Genomic DNA, 23,822 nt, shown 5'->3' with positions numbered 1-23,822 from the left:
ATCAATTAGATATGGAAAATCTAGTATTAACAACATAACTAGTTTTAAAACAACCTAAAGGAGAAAATTTCATCCATTCATTATCTTGCTGGCTTAAATCCAAAATTATTATTTTTTCTTGGCTTTCTCAAATACAAGTTCATGTTTCAAAAAGGCAGAGTAGAACATGGATAAACAGTTTCAAACACTGTTGCAGCATATACATGGTATTAAATGGATGGCAATCATAACACAGTTAATAATGAATTTGATTGAAAACTGTATCACTGAAAGGAATTAGTATATATCTCACATACACTTGCATGGCCCAAATTACCAGGTTTTAAGGTGTTAGCATATAAATTTAACATATTCCCCAGAAAATCCAGTTTGAATAACTAACTCCCAAGCATTAAAGATATGCTTGGCTGAATTTTGAAAGTTGAGCAAATGGGTCATTGGATTGAAGTTATATTAGAAAAGTGAATAAAAGTTTCTTATACTCAGCCAGCTGGACAATGGTTCCACATGAGTGGCCACATGAACACCTGCTTCCTTTGAACCACTACTCCTAGAACTATCATTGCTATTTCCTGAGACAGTATTTTCAAAGTGTGGTTCTCAGACCAGCAACATTATTATCACCTGGAAACTTGTTAGAAATCAGAAATTCTGAGGGTAAGGCAGCATATAAATGTGTTTTAGCATACTCTCCAGGTGGTTCTGACACACGTTAACATTTAAGAAGCCCTGGCCTAAGACCTCTGCCCTTATTAACATTCCCTTCCTTTCTCCTAACTCAGTGCTCGATCATACGGAGGGCAGGACAGACACAAGGCAGAACTGAGGGTGCACATCTGTGTTCCTTCCACCCTTTCTCAATTGTTCTTGTTCCAGCACCACTACCAGCCCAGATACAAACTTCTATGCTCCATCTCTCTCTGGCAAGAGATGATCTCCAGATCTTGATGGCTTGAAGTATGGGTATTCTTACGTGATTTTCAATACCTGCTGCAACATGTAATCGCCCAGAACCTGTATCTTGCTAGGATCCTTCCAGAAACTTCATTTAATTACACTCTGTGGTAAGACCCAGGATTGGTATATTTTAAAAGCCCCACAGCAATGACCGTAAGGTGCTCCTGGGGTTAAGAACCACTGGGCCGGGGGAAAAGGGCAGCTTGTGTTTGCAGAAAAAGAGAGGCAGTGACTTTTCCTTAATCCCCTCTCCCACCTCAAATTTTTAAAAATTACAATCTCACAAGTGTTGTGTCCTTATTTCACAGTAAAAGGAAGAAAATGCTTTCCTCAGAGAAAGCCAGAGAGGAGTAAGTCCTAGAAGAAAGCAGGTAGTAACAGTGCAAAAGCAAACATTTAATCTAGTACCCACTATCTAGGGTACTTGGAAGAAAGGAACAGACAGGAAATGTTCTCATTCATAAGGCTCCTACCCCTTATTCCTCATCCCCTGACTCTGGTCCCTCCTGTGTTAGAGCTCTACTCTTAGTCATGGCCACTGCCTTTAAAATCTAGAGCCGGGAAAATCTCTCTTCGTATTGCTTATAATTTGGGAAGGAAGGTAAGGTATTCAACATCTTCCACTGTCAGGCCTGGACCTGCAGGAAAACTTGGACAGAATCTAGCTCCTGTGCTCTTTTCACCCCTGACATTGCCTTCTGCCTGCCTAAGACTGCTTAGTTCCTGAGTCTAAATCATTGACCTGACCACATTCTCAGACCTCTGGTTTACAAATGTATCTGTGACCAGGAATTCAAAGTATAGTTGTAAGACTATAATAACTATTTAGTAGAAAAGCATTATCTTTGGAGTTAAGATAGACCTTGGTTAGAGTTTTAATGCTAACACTAACTATCTCATAAATTTACATAACCTGTAAGTAGTCTCTGCTTGTTTATCTGTAAAATGTGCATAATGGTATCTACTCTATAAGTTGGTAGTAAATAATATGAAAATATATGTTAAAACCTACAGAAAGATCAGTATATAGTAGACACTAATATTAGTTTCCTTACCACCATCTCCTCCCCTATAAAGTATAAAGCCAATTTTACTTTACATAAATTAAAAAGTAGCTCAAATTTCTAACACTAAGACTTTCCATATTAGTTTATGTAACGACTTTTTAAATTGTGTGCCCTGCATAAATAGGCACTCAACAAAGTACATTTTACTCTCAGTTCCGTATTTAGGAATCTTAAATCTTGTTTTAACCATTACATGGTTACACGTACTTTCACCACTAAGATCAACAGACAGAATTGCCCTTGGGTACTGATAGGTTGTAGTTTTCTCCATAAACATGGTTCGCGAAGCCAGAGAACTCCCAGAAGATCGAGTTAGTGGGGAAGAGCACCTTTCCAAAAATTCTAGGGAACTGTCTTCATAGTCTGAATAGTCTGCAACATAAAATACATAAAGAAATATTAATAAAGTATCAGGTAATCAAGAATGGTCACTATAAAAATAATGAGAAAGTCATGTTTCAGGATACATAAAATAATCATGCCACCACTTTCTCTTCTCATCCATGAGCAGCTAGATTATTACAAATTGGGTTTAGCAAGAACACTTAGGAAATAAATATACACAGTAGGAACCACCAGGTTCTAACTGATATCAGTAAACTCCTGCAAAGGAGTCCAGAAGTGAAAAAGGATTATTTCTACACTATTTTCCATTATTATCACAACTATGCCTGCAGTTAAGATGTACAAGATGTAAATTAACCTTTTTTTCAATTTGTAAAGAGGTTTTCTTGATTTCTGGCACACTGATTACTGTAGTGAAAATCTGATCAATAAATCCTTCGAGCAAAAAAAAAAAAACTCTGAAGGAAATTAACTAGTCCTAGAAGAAATCTATCAAAGTTCTGTTCCTCTCCACTTGAAATGAGTTCTACAATGTCTACAAGGGGAGAAGCCATATGCAGCTTACCAGAAAGTAGGAGTGTGGTGAGGGGAAGGTGTGATTCTAGAAATGTAGGAGGGCTTTGAAGCAGAAGAGAGCATGGTGCATTTAGCAACTATAAGACTGTGGCTGGAATACAGTGAGTGAGATGGATAAGAAATGAGCCTAGAGTGACAGGAGCTAGATCAGGTTAAAAATTTTTCTTATTTTTAAGTTTTATCCTCATGCAATTAAAAGCCACTCAACAGTTATACAGGGAAGCAAGATGTGACACAAGTCCAATTCTATTTCTGAAGGATCAGTCTAATTGTAGAATGGAGGATGGAGTGCAAGAAGGCACAGAGGGGCCGGGTGTAGAGGCTCAGGCCTGTAATCCTGGCACTCTTGGAGGTCGAGGCGGGAAGATCTCTTGAGGTCAGAAGTTCGAGACCAGCCTAAGCAAGAGCAAGACCCTGTCTCTACTAAAAATAGAAAAAATTAGCCAGGTATGGTGGCATGCACCTGCAGTTCCAGCTACTCGGGAGACTGAGGCAGGAGGATCGCTTGAGCCCAGGAGTTTGAGGTTGCTGTGAGCTAGGCTGACGCCACGGCACTCTAGCCTGGGCAAGAGAACAAGACTCTGTCTCAAAAAAAAAAAAAAAAAAAAAGGCAGCACACAGAGAAGTAGGGAGATAGTTTAGAGGCTACAGCAGTAGTTTAGGCAAGAAATCCTGGTAGCTTGGAATGGGATAATAGCAACTAAGGGGAAGATTTAGAGGAAGACATAGTGCTGTTACAGATTGGAGGCTGAGAGCATCGAGATTGATTTCCAGGTTTCTGTTTCAGCAACTAGGTGGTAAAAATGGGTCTGAGAGGAGACTGAACAATAAACGGGAGGAGGAGGAATCAGAGAAGGCGTACGAGTTTAGAGGGGGGGCTTCTTCAGATGGGAGATCTGACACATTATCTACATGAACCTAAAGATGAGGGGATGGGAGCATGGTGGTGGTAAGAAATGCCAGGATTAAGAATTAAAAGACAGATATGTCCCCCATTTTAACAGAGGCAAAGAAGAAGATAGATAGATTCGGGTAAGTATGGAAATGTGGTAGATAAAAGATGAGCAAAATCTATTTCTACTTCCTCAGCTGTGTGAGGCAAAGGATGTCAGTTCAGGCAGGTTAGGGAATAAAAGGTGGGAAAGAGTGGGAAAAGTTGAGGAAAGGTAGAGAGTAGAAAAGCAAATTTACAAGATGAGATTACTAATAACACTGGTCTATACTAAATATCTATTTGAAGTTGGTGGTTGTGGGAGGCAGAACAATAGTTCCTTAAACATGTCTATGTTCTAATCCCTGGAACCTAGAAATACACTAAGTTACATAGCAAAGGGGAATTAAGGTAGAAGATGGAATTAAGGTTGCTAGTCAGTTGACCTTAAAATAGGAAGAGAATCCTGGATTATATGTGTAGGCCCAGGGTAATCTAAAGGATCCTTAAAAGTGAAAGAGGGAGGGAAAAGACTCACTGTCAGAGTGAAATATGAGAAAGATTTGACAGGCCGCTGCTAGCTTTGAAGATGGGAGAGGGACATGAGCTAGAAATGTGGCAGCCTCTGCAGGCCAGAAAAGCAAGGAAATGGATTATCCCTGAGAGCCTCCAGAAAGGAATGCAGCCTTGCTGATGCTTTGGTTTTAGCCCAGAAAGATCCATTTTGGACTTCTGACCTCCAGAACTTTAAGATAATAAATATGCATTTGTTTTAAACCACCGACATATAGTAATTTGTGACAGCAGCCCTGGTAAACTTATATAGTGGTCATCATAAATTCCATAGTATGGCCAACATTGATTGAGGTCTATGTGCCAAATACAATTTTAAGTTCTTTACCTGTATGAAGTCTTTTAATCCTCACAATCATCCAATAAGGGAGGTAAGACTGCTAGTGCTATTTTACAAATGAAAGAACTGTCCAAGGATACGCAATGGCAAAGACAATATTCAAACCCAGGGAGCCAGACTACAGGAGTGGCACGCTCAACCAACAAGCACAATCAGTGGATTTCAACATTTAAAGTGTGAACAAGCTGGAAAGCTTGTTAAAACCCATGTTCCTGGGCCTCACCTTTAGCAGATCAGGCGTGGGAACACTCAGATAATGTTGATGCTACTAGATGACAGAGTAATCTTTGGGTAGCACTGTGCTACTCTGTCTCTTGTGGCCTGCAAGTAACTGCACAGTCTGTCTACTAACACCATGTTATTTAGGCACAGGCATGAAAAGAGAAATATTGAACACTAATTACTTTGTCAAGGACTTTACAATAATTACATTATTTAACACTAGTAACAAATCTATGCAGTAGAAACTATCATTACCATTTTAGAAGTTAAGAAATTGAGATTTAGAGAATTGAAATAATCTGTCAAAAGTTGCCCAGCTATAAGTGTTATGAACAGGATTTGCTAAACCCCTATATTAAACTTTCAAAGCTGCCCTCTTATTGACTACATTCTATATTATCTTCTCAGCAAAAGTAGAAGATTGAAAGAAACCTCAATTTGGTGCTAAAAATAAAACATGACTGACATTTAATCTCTCTGTTTTACTAGCAAATGAATATAATTTCTTGGCATTCTACACCCTACCTGTATTCCTCACTCCATTCCCTCTGGCTATCAGGAATAAAAGTTTACTGTTATGTTTCAAGGCTTAGATCAGAAGTCTCCTATATAAGGTAATTTCCTTGATGATACCAACTTTTCTAAATTTCAAATAGATTTTGTACCACTCTTACCACACAAATCAGAACTTCCTAGTAGACACTGATATATGCTTCACATCACTCTTACTACGTACTATATGCCTGCTTACAAGCTTCTTGAAGGAAATCTTTGTTTTTACTCCACAATGATTTGGATTCTCTGCCTTCCAGCTTTAATTCTTTTTAACCTCCATATGCCTTCAGTTTCCTCATATTTACAGACACATGAAAGACAGATATGAAGTGACTTGCTCAGACTAATGAAGCTAAAAACTGGCAAAGATAACACTCTTAAATCACAACATGGCAACTCTCATATATACAGATTGAATACAGCATTAGCTTTATATCTTGTAAACTACTGTTTACCAAAATATACATTAACCCACTACCACATGGAATAATTATAAAGAAGTATTTAACATGTGAGGCTCAAATAAACTGATATACATAAAATGCTTAGATAGTGTTTGGTCCATAGTAAGTACCACAGGATATGCAAAATAACATTATGTGGTGAATTAAAGGAAGAATTTTTAAAACTCCCTCATGGTGCTAATCATAAGACTAAAAACCATATTATACTAGGAAACTCATTCAGTAATAATGTGAATTCCTTAACATTATGAAGGCTTTAAAATTTTAAAGTTATTTAAAATCCTATATTTCCCACTTAAAGATCACTCTTCAATCATCTGGGAAAAGTGTTACTTCCAGAATGAATGTAAATAGCCCAGAATAAATTCTCCTCAAATGTAATAATTAATTACAAAGATGATGGTGATTACCACACTCAACACCTGCTGTTTATAAATAGCAATGCTTCTGTGCATCTTCAGTATTTATCAGGACTCTATTTATAAGGTTAAGATTTTAATTTATAGGCCTGATTTTAAAATGTGAATAAAGATATAATGTTTATTTTTTTCAACAGAAGGTAAAAGTATCTAACATTTAAAGTGTTTTCCAAATGGCTCTTTGTACAGGGTTATCGTAGTTAAGGGCTGATCATAATTCTAACATGTAAGTTTTCATTGCAAGTTTTTTCTCTATTAATCTTAATGACACATCTTTCTTTCAAGTTACCACTTACTGTATTCTCATAACTCTATCCCTCGCTTTGCTACCAAGTGTGGCCCCCCTTCTTATTTTGTGTTATATTAATAGTTATCTTTTCCTGTACTTTCACAGGTATTTTAGCATATTCTGTGTCTGCTGCTAAACACTGGAACAGACCTCTCAGTTCACTGATGCACCAGAAGATGACTTAAAATAGCTGTCCGTTTCTGCACTGACAAGCTGGTGTCTCCACTGGAACATCCAAGCCAGCCAAATCCCCTCAGAGCCTCTGGTCGGCTGGGAGTTCACAGAAGCACTGCTATTTATAAACAGCAGGTGTTGAGTGTGGTAATCACCATCATCTTTGTAATTAATTACTACATTTGAGGAGAATTTATTCTGGGCTATTTACATCCAGTTTGGCAGTTTTATCTGCATTTTGAAGCCTCCCACTTCTATATTATAATGTACCACTCACGGGAGGTTATTCAGTAATCAAATTAATTTGTGGTTAATGATTTTTGTTTACAAGGCCCCAGAGCTCTCTTTGGAAAGTGGTTCAAGCTTTTCAATCCCATTTTGATCCTACATCTTCAAATTTACTCTGACAGCTTTAGAGTTAGAGAATGTAGAAACTTCACATCCTGTGGAAAAATTAGATGTTTATTTTGGGACTATGGAGAGAGTTAAAATCTCAAGAATTTATCAACAATGATTACTGACTATGAAAGTGGTTTATACTTTTTAAAACTGGTTTTATTATTTAATGAATATAAAAATATTGATAAAAGAATATCAATACCACAAAATACTTAGGTACCGATCATGTAGTTTTCATTTTGAAGGTCCCTTTGCGCTGCTTTCCAATTTGAACTGATAACAACTTTCCTTCCCCATCTTACAGGTAACTATTATCCTGAATTTTTGTTCATCATTCTCTTGCTTTTCCTACATACAGTAGAATCCCTAAAAAAACACTGTTTAGCATTAACAATTTTTTGAACTTTACATGAATAAAATCTTATTTTCTTCAGTGATTTAATTTTTAGCTTAACATTTTGTTCCTGAGGTTCCTGAAGCTCTAATTCATTTATCTACTTAGTGATACAGACTCCACTGAAGGAATATATGATTTCTTACAGAGGGCCACGTGCTTCCAGTGCTGCTAAGAACCCTCTCCTATTTGCCTCTGGACGTATCCTGTGAGATTCCTTGGGAATTCTGAGGCCGCTCCCCACTCCCCCCGCTTGGCACACACATCTCAAGTTCATCCCTGTCTTCCACTGTTTCCCACAGCAGTTGTGCAGGGGTCTCCGTTTCCTCAGCAATATGTAATATTATCTACCTTGTCGTTTCTGCCAATATGGCAGGTATGAAACAGACTTCATGAGGTTTTAAAAATTGTGTTTATGCAGCTTCTTGTAAGATTGAGCATTTTATTATATATTCACCTTATCATATTAAGGTTTCTTCTTCTGTGAAGTACCTGTTAAAGTCTTCTGCCCATTTTCATATTGCATTATTTTCATTGTTCTTTTTGATTTGTAAAAGTTTGAATATTCTAAATACTAATCTTCTGTCAGATATGTGTTGTAATAATGGTTTACAGCTTGTCTTGTCACTGTCTTTATGTTTTTTGATGAACTAAAGTTCTTAATTTCATTCTAGCAAATTTATAACTTTTTCCTTTAGGATTAGCACCTTTTGTTTAGAAGTCCTTCCATGTCTAAAGATCCTAAAGACATTTTCGTATACTGTCTTTTAAAGTTTTACAGTTTTGTCTTTCACACATTGTCTTTAATTAGCCTGAAATAAATTGAGTGTATGATCTTAAGTATGAATCCAATTCTACTTTTCTTCCCCCTGTGGATAACAAATTGTTCTAACTATCACTTACTGAAAACTTTATCCTTCACCTACTAATTTGCAATGCAAGTTCTGTGTAAATATGTATAGATCTGCTTTGGACTATCTATTCTGTCCTTGATCAATATGTCTATTCCTCCAAAATACCTTACTGCCTTCATAACTATAGCTGAATAGTAAGTCTTCTCTTTATTCTTCAAGAGTGACTATATTATTTTTGGCTTTTTACATTCCCTATTAAGTTTCCAAATCAGCATTGAATCTATAGATCTATTTAGCATGAACTGACTTTTCAATCTACCAATTTATGAACATGAATTATCTACCATTTATTTAGGTCTTCTTTAATGTTTCCAAATAAGGTTTCATAAACAGCTATTCATAGTTTTTTAAAATATAAGCATAAATATGTACTTTTAAAAATACATACCAATGCATCAAATGGTTTTTCTACATTTAAAATGTTTGTTTTCCTTTATCTGTTACTGTGGTGAATTTTCTAAAATCATTTCATTTTCTGATGTTTAACCAGCTTTGCATACCAATCCTACATGGCTGTATCTTTTTTATACATTGCTAGATTTAAATTTCATAAAATTTATGTATGGGTTTTGCATCCATATCCATAAGCGAGAATATCCTGTGGTTGTCCTTTCCCATATTTTTCTCTCCTGTTTTTGATATCAAAATTGATCTAAAATGAATTTTGAATTGTTACTAGTTTCCTAGGGATACCACAAGAAATTACCACAAATCTTGTGGCTTAAAAAAACAGAAATTTATTCTCTCAAAGTTCTGAAGAACAGAAGTACAAAATCAGGGATTGACAGAGATGTGCTCCCTCTGAAAGCTCTAAGGGTAAATCCTTCCTTGCCTCTTGCAGCTTCTGTGGCTCAAGTTCATTGGCTTGGGTTGTATCACTGCAATCTCTGCCTCCATCTTCATATGGCCTTCTCTCCTGTGTGCCTTAAATTTCCCTTTCCTGTCTCTTAAAAATAAGACATCAGTCACTGGCTTTCGAGTCCATCCTAAATCCTGGATAATCTCATTCCAAGATACTTTATTTAATCACATTGGCAAAGATCTTAATCCCAAATACAGTCACATGCACAGGTACCAGGGATTAGGACTTAAAATATATATGTTTTTGGGAGACACTATTTACCCTACTGTAGAAGTGTTCCCTCTTTTGCTAAATTCTGAAAGAACTTATGTAAGCTTGGAGTAATCTGTTCCTTTAATGTTTGGTAGAACCTGACAGCAAACTTTCTGTGCCTGGCCTTTTTATTTGTAGGGAGATTTTAAAATGCTGATTAAATAAATTTATTTTAAGGTCTGGAGACTATTCAGGTTTTTACCTTCTTCTTGATTTTGATTTCTGACAACTGTCCATAGTTTTATCTAACCTTTTATAACAAACTTTGGCATGAAGTTGTTTACACAATCTTCTTGTCCGGAGCATGTATAGGTATGTTCTCTTTATTTCTAATATTGTTTATTTGTGCATTTTGTCTTTTATTCTTAATCAGTTTTTCTAGAGGTCTGATTTTTTTTTTTTTTTAGTTTTTTTCCCAAATAAATTGGGAAATTTAGAATTTCTCCTAGCATTTTTTCAGTTCATTAATTTCTGCTCACATGTTTATCACTTACTTCTCCATTTTTATTAAATACATTTATTCTTGTTCTTTTCTAACTTTTTATTGATATATAATTTTATGTATTTATCAGGTACACATGAGTATTTGTTACATAGAATGTGTACTGATCAAGTCAGGATATTTGGGGTATCCATCACCTTGAGTACTTACCATTTCTACATGTAGGAAATATTTTAAGTCCTCTCTTCTAGTTACTTTGAAATGTACAAAACATTGTTGCCAACTATAGCCACACTACTCTGCCATCAAGTGTTAGTACTTACCTTCTATCTAATTATGTCTATACCAATTAACTAATCTCTCTTCAACCTCTCTCTCATCCATACAACCTTCCTAGCCTCTGGTATCTATCATTCTATTCTCTACCTCCATGAGATCAACATTTTTAGCTCCCACATATGAATGAGAACACGTGATATTTGTCTTTTTGTGCCTGGCTTATTTCACTTAACATAATGACCTCCGGTTCCATCTATGTTGCTGCAAGTGACACGATTTCATTCTTTGTTATAGCCAAATACTATTCCATTATGTATATATACCACATTTTCTTTATTCATTTATCTGCTAAGGGACACTTAGGTTGATTCTCTATCTTTGCTATTGTGAATAGTGCTGCAATAAACATGTGAGTGCAGCTATCCCTGTCAAATATTGATTTCTTTTCCTTTATAAATACCCAGTGGTGGGATTGCTGAATTACATAATAGTTCTATTTTATAGTTTTAATAATTTACATTCCTACTAACAGTACATAAAAGTTCCCTTTCCTCCTGATCTTCACTAGCATGTTATTTTCTGTCTTTTTAATGATAGTCATTCTACCTGAGGTGAGATGGTATCTCATTTGGTTTTGATTTTCATTTCCCTGATGATTAGTGATGTTGAACATTTTTTCATATGCCTGCTGGCCATTTTTATGTCTTCTTTTTAGAAATGTCTATTCATGTCCTTAGCTCACATTTTATTAGGATTATTTTTTGTTTTTAATTTTTGAGTTCTTTGTATATTCTAGATATATTAGTTCCTTGTTGGATGAATAGCTTGCAAATACTTTCTCCCATTTGACAGGGTGTCTCTTCACTGTGCTGATTATTTACTTTCCTGTGCAAAAGCTTCTTAGTTTAATATAGTCCCACCTGTCTCTTTTTTGTTTTCGTTGTCTATGCTTTTGAAGGCTTAGCCATAAAAATTTTTGCCTAGACCTATGTCCTAAAGTATTTTCCCTATGTTTTCTTCTAGTAGTTTTATAGCTTCAGGTCTTATGTTTTAAGTCTTTAATCCATCTTGAGTTGGTTTTTGTATATGGTGAGAGGAAGGAGTCCGGTTTCATTATTCTGCACATGGAAATCTAATTTTCCCAGCACCATTTATTGAAGAGCGTTGTCCTTTCTGCAATGTATGTTCTTGGCATCTTTGTCAAAAATCAGTTGGCTGTAAATACGTAGATTTATTTCTATATTCTGTCTCATTGGTCTGTGTGTCTGTTTTTATACCAATACCAGGCTGTTTTGGTTATTACACCCTTGTAATATATTTTGAAGTCAGGTAGTGTGATGCCTCCAGCAATGTTCTTCTTGCTCAGGATTGCTTTGGCTATTTCAGGCTCTTTTATGGTTCCATATTAATTTTAGAATTTTTTCTCCTAACTCCATGAAAAATTATGTTGGTATTTTGGTAAAGATTACCCTGAATCTGTAAATTGCTTTGGACAATATGGTTGTTTTAATGATATTGATTCTTCTGATCCGTGAGCAAAGAATATCTTTTCCATTTGCTTACATCCTCTTCAATTTCTTTAATCAGTGCTTTATAGTTTTCCTTGTAGAGATCTTTCACCTCTTTGGTTAAATTTATTCTTATGCACTTTTTGTTTTTGTAGTTATTTTAAATGTGATTGCTGTCTTGATTTCTTTCTCAGCAAGTTCCTTATTGGAGTATAGAAATGCTATTGATTTTTGTTTGTTGATTTTGTATCCTGTGATTTTACTAAATTTACCTGATCTAAGAGTTGTTTGGTGGAGTCTTCAGGTTTTTGTTTTTTTTTTTTTTTTTTACATATAAGATCGTATCATCCAAAAGGGACAATTTGAATTCCTCTCTTCCAATTTGAATGCCTTTTATTTCTTTCTCTTACATGACTGCTCTGGCTAGGACTTCCACTACTAGGTTGAATAGAAGTGGTGAAAGTGGGCATTTTTGTCTTGTCCCAGTTTTTAGAAGAAAGGCTTTCAGATTTTCCCCATTTAGTATGATGCTAGCTGTGGGTTTGGCATATATAGCCTTTATTATATTGAGGTAAGTCCCTTCTTTGTCTAGTTTGTTGAAAATTTTTATCATGAAGGGATGCTGAATTTTATCAAATGCTTTGTCTACATCTGTTGAGATGATCATAGTTTTTGTCTTTCATTCTGTTGATGTGATGTACCATCTTTCTTGATTTCCATATGTTGAACCATCCTTGCATTCCTGAGATAAATTCCACTTGGTTGTGGTTTATTATTTTTCCTTTGCATGTGCTGCTGGATGTCTTTGCTTGTGTTTTGTTGAAGATTTTAGTATCTATGTTCATCAGAGATATTGGCCTGTAGTTTTCTCTTTTTGTTTTGTCCCTTTCTGGTTTTACTTTAAGGGTAATGGTGGTCTTGTAAAATGAGTTAGGGAGAATTCCCTCTTCTTTAATTTTATGAAGCAGTTTGAGGAGAATTTTGGCCTGACAAAATACTTGATATTTCAATTTTTAAAACTTTTATTGAGACTTATTTTGTGCCCTAACATATGATCTATCCTGGAGAATGTTCTATGTGCTAATGAAAAGAATGTATATTCTGTAGCCGTTGGAATGAAATGTTCAGTAAATGTATGCTAGGTCTATTTGCTCTAAGAGGCAGTTTAAATCCAATATTTCTCTGTTAATTTTCTGTCAAGATGATCTGTCTAATGCTGAGAGTGGCGTATTGAAGTCCCCTAACAATTATTGAATTGGAGTCTCGCACTCCCTTTAAACCTAATATTTTCTTTATATGTGTGGTAGTGTTGGGTGCATGTATGTTTAGAATTGTTATATCCTCTTGATGAATTGAATTCATTATCATTATATAACCAGCTTGTCTATTTTTACTGTTTTTAACTAAAAAGTCTGTTTTATTTCATCTAAGTGTAGCTGTTCTTGCTTGATTTTGGTTTCCACTGTGCATGGAATATCTTCTTCCACTCCTTTACTTTCAGTCTATGTGTCTTTACAGATGAGGTGAGTTTCTTGCAGGCAGCATATAGTTTGATCATGTTTTTTTAATACATTCACCCAGTCTATCTCTTTTAAGTTGAAAGTTTAATCTGTTCGCATTCAAGGTTTTCTCTGTTAATTTAATTTTTTTTGAATTTCCTTTTATAGGGGAGGACTTTTTCCTGAAGATGTATCTATGGTGTTTGTTGGGTAGGCTACTTTGGCTTTGATTTTGGTTGTATGCAGTAATGTGGTCTCTGTATGATCTCTTCAGCTGGAAACAGTGTCAGTGGTATCTGACTTCCTCAGTGGCTTAGGGTGTGGTTATTACTGGAGGCTGTAGTGAAGTTTTTCTGGGGATTGGGATGTGGGGTGGGGGGCAGTTTTCAAGTTCCAGTGGTGGCAGCAACAGGCTGAGTGTGCTTGTCCTTGGGCCTCTGAGTGGCGTACATTGAAACCAGTGTTAGTGAGTACTGGGAGGCTGGTTCTTGGGCCTCCAGATGTCTTGCTTGGATGCTGGTAGTAGCACTGGTATACCAGGTTGGTGGGTGTGTTCTCAGGCCCCTGGGCAGTAGGTGCAGCAAGGACAATGGCAATAGCAGTGGCAGAACAACCCTCTACGTCCCAAGCAGTACACACTGGTGTGGCAGTCGCTATTGATGGACTGCATGGGCCACTCTCCAGTCCCGCAGGTGGCACATGCAGGTAGGTGCCAGCTGTGGTGGTAGTAGCTGTGTGGGTGGGCTCAACCTCCTGCCCCCAGGAGGAGTGTTCAGGTGTCAACAGTGGTGGACTGGGCTGGGCAATCCATACTCCTCTAGACTATGTGCTCTGGCAAGGGGAAGGGAGGCAAGATCAAAACTGGGCTGAGCAGGCTTATCCTTAGGCCTACTGATGGTCTATATAGGTGATGGCTATGGTAGGCATGTGCAGAGTGATCCCCAGGCCTCTGGTGGAATTCTTGGGAGGGGGCAGCAGCTATGCTGCCACCCTGCTCCTGGGGAAGGAAAGGTTGCCTTCAGTGGCAGTAGCCTAGGCAGACAGGTGGGGAACATGTGTTTTGCTCACATTTCAGCCACAGTAGTGACAGCCTATGTTTTGCTTGCACTTCAGTCCTGGTGATGGGAAATCACACTTTGCTTGCACTTCAGCCCCAGTGACAGTAGTTATGGGTGAGGGACTCTCTCTGGGTGTATGAAAGTGTATGGAGGATCCACTGCCAGAGGCAGCAAGTTCACTGCCAGTAGCCTGTGCTTCAGCCCTAGCAGCAGACAGCCACGACTAGTAGTGGCTGTAGGCTAGGGATGCCAGTAGGGCTCCAGAGATACGAAGATGCAGGCTCTGTTAGGTTCCAGGACAGTGTGCAGTCTGTTGGCCACTGAGCCCTCAAAATGGCACCTTGCTGTATGTTGCTTAGGATTCAGCAGCTACAGCAAGCACGTGTGTGGGACCCAGGGTGAACTCCCTCTCTGGAACAATGTTGTTGTACAGTCTCCAGGCAGTTTCCTATGTTAGTTTCAGGGCGCGCAAGGGTCAAGAGGCTCTCCTGTGGCTATCATTGCAGGATTCCTGGTGGAAATGTGGACCACTAGGGGGTCTCTTGCTTACACTTCCCTGCATTAAGAAGTCTCTCCAAGCTCCCAGATGATTCTGGCTGAGCAGGCTGCCTCCCTTCCCTCCCCACTTCCTTGCTTTAGGTGTTTTCCTGGCATTTCTCTTTTGAATTCCGGTGTGCTCTCCGGGATGATCTACTGAAGTGTGATTCTCTACTCAATAACTTGGTTCTTCTTTGTGGAAGACGCCTGTAAGAAATGCCTCCAGTGAGCCATCTGGAAGCCCTCTCCTTTTCTGACTTCTTAAGCTGCAGACTTAGCAGTCTTTCATCCTTTTCTAATATAAGCATGTATGGCTATACATTCTCATATAAGTACCATTTTAACTACATTCACAAGTTTTGACATATAACATTTTCATCATCCTTTAGGTTCTTAACATCTTTTTTACTTTCCCTTTGGACTTGTTCTTTGATCCATAAGTTATGTAGAAGTGTGTTGCTGATTTCTAAACATTCAGGGCTTTTCTACTTATATTTTTGATACTGGCTCTCGTTAATTATATTGTGGTCAGAAACCAGGGGTCTGTATTACACTAATCATTACAATTTGTTGACATCTGTTTAAAGCTGTGTCACATAGTCAATTTTAAGAAATGTGTCTGGCTAAGAAAACTATACTCTGTAGCTACTGAGTTCAGTGTTCTATATAGATCTATTAGATTAACTGTACTGCTGCTATCTTTCTTATCCTTACAGAAAACATTTTAGTGTTATTAATTAATTACTAAGAAAGATATGGTATTATTCAGTGATAAAATTTGGAAATTTTGTATCTAGGAAGATATAAAGTGAACCGAACCTTTGTCATTATATGGTAACCTCCTATCTCTAGAATGATTTTTGCCTTAATGACTACTTTATCTGTTTTTAATATATCTAATCTAATTTTCCTTTTGGTTAGTACTTGCTTATCATATTTTTTCCATATTTTTATTTTCAACATTTCTCTATCCTTATCTTTAGATATGTCTTTTATATGTAACATAAAACTCAATTTTAAAATCTTTATAACCTTTATAATATGGCTATAATTACTAACATATTTGGATTTCTAATATTTTATAATTTGCATTTTTCTCCTTTTTCTATGATTTTTCTCTCTTCTTATTGCCTTCTTTGGATGGTTTACTCACTATATTTTTCCCCCTCTACTTTGGAAATTATACCCTATCCTATTCTTTTAGTGCTTATGCTAAAATTTTTAAACCAACATTTAATTTACTAAAGCCTAAAAACGCAACAAATTCCTTTCATTCTTCCAGAATAATTCAGGGAGCTTAAAAGCACTGAAATATAAGAATGCTCCTTCCAAATACAAGTTATCATTCTTCTATATTTTTGTTCACTATCATTTTGTTTTTCCCCACAAATCAAATTTTTTTACATTGTCAGTGTTTAGATTTACCCACATATTTACACTTTGCTCATCGTGTCTTCTGGCATCTCGAATCTTCCTTTTGTCATCATTTTCCTTCAGCCTTCAAGTTCACCCTTTAGGATTTCCTTTAGATATGGACTGTTGATAGCAAATTCTGTTGGTTTTTCAAGTTCTTCTAAAAATACCTTTATTTCACCCTCATTCTTGAAATCTAATTTAAGGGGCTCTATGATTCTAGATTGAAAATAATTTCTTGAGCATGCTGAAGGGTGCTTGGTCAGAGCATCTAGTCCACCATAATGCTGGAAAGGAAAGTCTCTAATCAGTTGCAACGATTAACTTATAGACCATAGTAAAACAAAGTGGCATGTTTTTTGAAATTACAAGACAAAGGAAAGCTACAAAAACTCCTCGGTTCTCAAGAAATGGGGACCCTGTCATACCTCCATTTTGGTAAAGGGGAATCCAAGAAATCTTAGAACTTTAAAAAATGGGAATAACCATCTTAGCATACTTACCATGCTGTTTAGATTTCTTTTTCTTTTTTTTCTTCTTCTTCTGTTTGGGTTTGTAGTGATCTTTGTCTTTCTTCTCTTTTCTTTCCTTGTCCTTTTCTTTTCTCTTACCTAAGAGATAAAAGTGAATACTTCAGTAATCATGACTGATCCTGAGTTGATCCTTTGTGGTTAACCTAAAAGCAGCATTTATGTTTTAATCAGCTATTCCAGTCACCTGCCCTGAGTGGATAAATTCAATTAAACTGTTCACGTCATGACTCTGGAACTGCTGATTAGCTTATTGGACTATAAGAGGGGATCTTCATTAGCAATGTTGAGAAATCCCAACTACTGATACCTTAAAGTTAATATAGACAGTAGTTAAAACCTATAAATAGTAATACACTCAATTTTCTGATGTGACAAGAAGTTAAACTCCATAATTTATAAAAGACTTGACTGACGAGACTTTTCATTTCCATATATAATTTAATGAGAAAATATACTAGAAGATCAGAAAAAAAAATTTGATGGACTTTTCTTTGGAAAAATTTAAAAAAAAATCAATCCATAAATAATTCCTTCAGTCTGTCAACACTTTCCCTGTGTGTACAAGAATGAAGGCTAAGAACATGAAGGAAAAAAACTTATTTCATTAAACTATTTTTTTCCAAAATTTTACAACATTCTTTTTCCCAATCGTATATACTTAAAAAAAAAAGATATTAGAGCAGTATCCTAGAACGTATTTCAAATTAAATCATCACATATATCCTAGTAGTTATTGTTCTAAGTCAGAATGGTTTAGCCTATGATTTATCAACCATATTTAACCAACTTTAAGTGACCCAAGTTCCAGTTAGCCAATGTATAGAATAGTTACGACTATTATCCATTATCTCATCACTTTTAGTCATTACAGCACAAAGGACAGAAAAGATAGCAGAAAATTCAGTAAGTTTTTTATAAGGTATGTTGAAGAAGAAAGTCTGAAAAAATTGACTATCTTAATGCATCCTTTAAGTCTCAACAATATTAGAGGCTTAGTTTTAAATAGCTGTAATTTTAGCTAGGGATGATAAACACAGAAGTTCTCAGAGAAAATCAGAGACTCCCTTTGCAGAAAATACATATAAAACAAGGTATGTATTTAATAAGTCATGTGTCTAGAGCTGACTAACACTAGTAAGTACTAAAACAGATGATCACTTACACCTAAAGAAGCATTAACAGGTAAAGAATAAGGGGCAGACTATGTCCTCCCTCTCTGTCAAGCTTTATAGTCTTTTGCTTAAAGATTACTTTCTGTTCATACCAAATGCTGTTGAGCTTTTTTCTTCCAATTTCACTTTTTTTTCTGTTTTCGATATTCCTGTGGGTTAGGGAAAAAATATGTAAATTTAGTTAGAGTTAAAAGTATGGGACGATGTTTTAAATTACAACTGCCCACAAAACACTACATACAACTCTCTCCTGAAGGTCTATATTATTTTACTGCCTGAGCTAGTAACAAAGAAGTGAGATTTCTTACTTCAAAAAAGCAATAAATTAAAGATGATTTTTGTTCCTTCAAACTATCCAGGTTCAAATGCTGGTTCCATCATTACTAGCCATATGACCTTGAGAATGTCTTTGTGTTTCAGTTTCCTTATCTGTCAAATAGAAGTAAGTATATCTACCTCATATTGTTAAAGGATTATGAGTCAAAATATGTAAAATACTTAGACCAGTGCTTGGTAAATTAACAGTTTTTCTTATTTTCTTTTTTGTGGTAGGATAATAATTTGAGACCAACATTTCCAGAAATAGCATACATATAAGTCTAACCATTAAAAAGAAGTTAAGATAACTACTAGGCGATCAGTCAGGATCTACTCTTAGCATCACTGCCTTTGGCAATCCAGAAGACATCAAAATCCATGTGAGTACAAGGTCCATGTACCATTTCTGCTTCTGTGACAGTTATGATATGAATGCTATTCAGATCATCCAAATGAAATATTAAACTCTATATGAAAATATACTGGTTTTCAACAACCTGTATAACATTTTTAAACTAATATTTAACCTCTTGTTGCCTAAAACAAACTTGTACTTTTGAACTCCATCATGAATGCATTGTTAGGTAATAATAACAGCCAAAATAGAATTATTCTGCAAACCATTTTGGCCTATATATAAATGTAAAATACAAATGCATATTTATAATCTTCATGCCACTGAGGTATTACTGTTTGATAGTCCAAAATACTTTTTCAAACCAATATTGTATCTCAATTACTGTGTAGCTAACTGACACAGATACATTTAATCAAGTTACTCAACTCATATTCAACCATTACCAATGCTAATATCCATTTGTGGCTAGCATTAATCCAAGAAAAATACTACAGTGCATTTAAAATAAAATTATAGTATATTAAATTATGCTTTAATATCACCATTTACTACTTTTTGATTTTTTAAATCACTCTATAATAGTATGGAAAAAGCTAGCATTTCATTCCTCTTATTTCAAACATTTTATATAATTTAAATTAAACATAACAAAAATATAACAATACCACTCACTCAAATCAAATGCCAACAAGGCTCTATGTAAGTTTCAAATTAAGTAAAAATATCTCCATTTGTTATAACAGGAAAAATAAAAGGAACATATCTCAATGAATAGAAATATGATTAAATTTCCTTATTATCTATTGAACAAATTGCATCACTTCCTTCTGTTTACTAATTATTGTACCATGAAAACCCTACAAATTTTATGCAATTTTCTTAAAGCCATAAAGCATTCACAATGCAAACAATTAGGAATGTGCTTTCTAAATCCTCAGTAGTAGTACAGATATATTCAGAAGCAGCACTTGACAATGAACCCTCTTAGGTTCTTATTCCTCTGGAGCACTGAATCTCCAGGGTGAAAATGGAACAATATTGCTCAGAATCTCCTGGAACTAAGGCCAGGGAGTCAGATTAAAGAAACTGCCTTATTGGGCTACCATTATTGATTGGTATGTGTGCCACCCTTCAAGGTACTTGGAAGACAAAGAAAATAGTGATGAACAATTACTCTAGAACACAGAGGTTAGTACAGCAGAATGGTCTGTCATTGTGAGAGTGTTTTCAGGAGACCACATTCTAGATTCAGTTTTCACATGTTCTAGTGGTTCCCAAACCTTTAGATTTCATAAATGGTAAAATTTCAAAAGTAAAATTGGGGGACTGACAAATGGTTGTCAACATATTACACAACTAAGGATATTAAAATAAATATTCATATGTGCAATAACGGCAGGACTTTTAAAAATACTCTCACGCAAATAGACTAACAATATAAATCTATTATAGAATTCAACAAAAGCATAAATTTAGTTTTACCAGAAGTTCACTATATTATCCTTATTTCACCATGTGTTAGAATTTGGAAACCAAAGAACTAGAATATTAGTTTATAGAATAATAATTTTTAAACTAAATTTTATCAATAGAACATTTTTTTCAAAAAAAATAGTATACGGCAGTCTGATACATAATGTAAAAACAAAGCCCAAAAAAACAAATGGAGTTATTTCGATTGAAGTAAGGGAGGTAGATCTCTGAACCATGCCTGCTTGCACACAATTTAAAACTAGTAACGTAGAGTGTTTTCTAAAGCTCTTTCTGGATTGCTAAATATTATAGATTCTTCTGCATTAAAAAGAGGCAATCCCTGGACTCTCCATGGAAACCCCAGCCTCTGTAGAAGCCATGAACATTTGGTGTGGGGGTGGAGGTAGATTACAGAGTCTCCAGTTGTAGTTTTGTTTTGAACAACTCTGGAAAATAAACTGAAAAACAATTTAAAATAAAAAGGCTTTTAAATTATAAATGTAAAGTTCATATAAGATGTTAGGATAAAATTGAAGGCCATTTCGAAACCAGCCACATTCAGATTAGGTAGAGTTTATGACATGCTTTTTTGCCCTACTATCTCAGACTAATCCCATGACCTATTTCTGTTTTTTAATGGTGATAAAATGTATTATATTAATCAATCAATAATATAATTCATGGACTCTCTAGAGGAATTCACTAGGATGAGTCCAACTATCATAACTAAGATGATAAATTTATACAATATTTATTTACATATGCCCACATTTCATTCAAAAACTAATTTATGGTAAGACTTTGAATGATACTGAAGAAAAAGCCTAATGAATCTCTCATCTAATGCTATCTTAAAACTCAGTCTTAAAACTCAGTGGGCTGCTAATGACCATCCTGACATTATAAAGATTCAGTCTCCATTCTATGTCAACCTAACCTTCCTATTCATACTAACTAAAATATTCTACAATAAAACAGGGGTAAATATTCCTTGATATTTTATACTAATTTGTTCAAAAAACAGAAAATGAAGATGTATTACTGAAATTATTTCTTTCAACACAGAACTAACTAGAAAGGCTTAAAATTATATTCATATAATCTACTAATCCCAATTTTGTCTTTATGGGGGTACTAAGAATAGAAGTTATGACTTCCAAGAGTATTTGAAAATTATAAATTCAAAATTAATAATCCTATCATTTCATGATCTTTTCTTTGGAATAAAGTTAGACTCTATCAGATGCACAATACAATAAATAAAACATCAAAATTTTAGAGCCAAAAAGTGGCCACAGACAGCATCTACTACAGTCTCCTTACCACATAAATGAAGAATTGAATTTCAAGGAGGAAGGAAGAAGAGGAGGCAGGTGGGCTGCCCCCTAGTACTCCTAGGTCTTAGCAGGCTAAGACCACCTAAAAAGCCATCTCCTTCCCTACCTGAAGCCATGTTTTCTTCCTTTATACCCAAAAGTACTCTATATGCCTCTTCAGGCACTTACCTGTTACATTAAAATATTTATTTATATTTCAGTTATTAGCTTTGTGTTCCTTCTAGATTTTAAGTTTCCTGACACAGTTCCCTATCTTTTTTTTTTTTCTTTTTTTATTTCAGGGTATTGTGAGGGTGCAAACATTAGGGTTACACTTTATGTCTTTGCCTCACCCAAGTGCAGGTTAAAGGCATGCCCTTCCCCCAGTTCCCTATCTTAAGAGAGAATTTGAGAAGTGAACAATAGTTATCTCTTGGCCTAAGGTATCTGAGAGCACATGAGCACATGTCCTTCTTTTCCAAAAGGATATGTTTTAAAAAACTTGATCCAATCTACCTTCCCAGGTATTAACACAAATAAGTTTTTCTGAGGCTGTATCCCTACCTAAAATTGGTTGGCTCCATGAGATAAAGCATTCTGATAATAAAATAAAAAGAAAGGCATCAATTTTTACAAAGGTGCCAATTACTTTTGTTGGTAATGTGGATAGCAACAGTATTCCTAAGATTGGTTAGTTATGTTGGCATCCATCCCAGTGGAAGAATGCACATAGATTAGTGAAAGCTCATTATCTCTACTGGAAAACCAATTAAAAGCAAACTTTAACCCATTAAGAACAGGTGTATATAATAACTGGAGCATTTGTATAATCTAATCAATCCTTTATTGCCACTGCTAAACTCAGCAGTGTGCTCATATCTTGCACATAAAAAAGAAAAAACCTAATTATGTTAAACTATTTCATAATTAATGGCTAAAATCTTCCTCATTTGAAATGCTCCAAGAGTTTTAATTTGACAAAAATAATCCAGAAAATGTCTTTGATACACGTTCTGGTAAATGTTTTCTACGGACGTTTTAAAATTCAACAGTAACAAAACTTACTTTTAGAATGAATATGAACACCAACCGACCAAAACATATATATATATACACATAAAAGAAACAAAAACAAAACAAATACATAAAAACCTGGCAGTTTGACTACAGATGTAAGACAACTTAGGGAGCATACAAAAGTCCAACAAATACTGCAAAACAGTGTAGAGGTGGTGGATAACAGTAAGGTTAAAAGAGAAAAACATGCAGACCACTTAGAATTTCAGTGCAAGTGAGACAAAAGCACAAGGTTTTAATCAAAAGGTGCCCAATTAGAACATGACCTAAATTCCACTATTCCCTCAAAAAATAAAAAATTAAAAAGTGTCACAGAAACAAATTAGAATTTCACCTCCCCCCATTCAAATACTATGTTCAACCCTCTAACAAACTGACTTTCAGTAATTAACATTTAAAACCATGCATTTCCTTGATGTAAGCAATTAGAGTTGCCAGCCATTGTGCGATTAAGCTCATCATATCCAGATGATCCCTGCTCTTCCACAAATCTACAAATTCATCATATTAAAAATCTAAACTTCTCTCTTCCTTTACTTTCCCAGAAAAGAGTCTTACTATGTTTACTTTCCCAATAGTTACTGCCAATATTTAAAAAAGAAAAGAATATTGGTGTGCCTCCTCTGTAAGGTGATCAGCTGCATCTCCACAAATACACTAGAAATTCCCAAAAAAAAGACCAGGGTAATACTCTGGTTAGAAGCAAAATCATGTATGAGTCAAGGATTTCCATACACGATCACTAGTTTGACCTCTGTGGATACATAATCTGGCTAACACAACACAGTTAGTTATTACATAGCTACTTACATTGGTCTATAGTTCAGTCTTGTTATTATCATTAGAATAGATGTATTTTAAAGAAAATATAGGTACACATGCACATCTGAAAATAATTTTCCTGACGGATATACTACATCATTATAACTTTAGCATATTTTTCACATATTCGATACAGTAACAAATTCCAGATTGTTAAAAACTACATAAGATTTTTCTCAGGAAAAAATATCTCAAAGAGTCAGTGATAATTCAGAAATCTTGTGGGAAAGGGGGAAAGAAAAATTAATTACTGTAAGGAAAGACTGGCCATAGAGAGTCAAAAG

The 23,822-nt window shown here is 35.4% G+C and overlaps 1 protein-coding gene across 1 annotated transcript in view; it reads right to left on the bottom strand.

Moving 5' to 3' along the window:
• The window catches only part of LOC105813389 (PHD finger protein 20-like protein 1), a 28,438-nt gene extending 11,362 nt beyond the window's left edge, over positions 1-17,076 (bottom strand). Inside the window, exons 1-2 of the mRNA XM_012648043.1 lie at positions 16,973-17,076; positions 2,232-2,396 (exon numbers count right to left, since the gene is read on the bottom strand). Coding sequence (XP_012503497.1) covers positions 2,232-2,301 — 70 coding nt within the window. The 5' untranslated portion in view covers positions 2,302-2,396; positions 16,973-17,076. The remainder of the gene's footprint in view (positions 1-2,231; positions 2,397-16,972) is intronic.
• Positions 17,077-23,822: the final 6,746 nt, after the last annotated feature.

This window comes from Propithecus coquereli, unplaced genomic scaffold (assembly GCF_000956105.1).
Source record: "Propithecus coquereli isolate 6110/MARCELLA unplaced genomic scaffold, Pcoq_1.0 Scaffold28, whole genome shotgun sequence".
NCBI lineage: Eukaryota > Metazoa > Chordata > Mammalia > Primates > Indriidae > Propithecus > Propithecus coquereli.
Note: the sequence above shows the minus strand (reverse complement) of the source record. Positions and strands in the feature narration are given on the sequence as shown.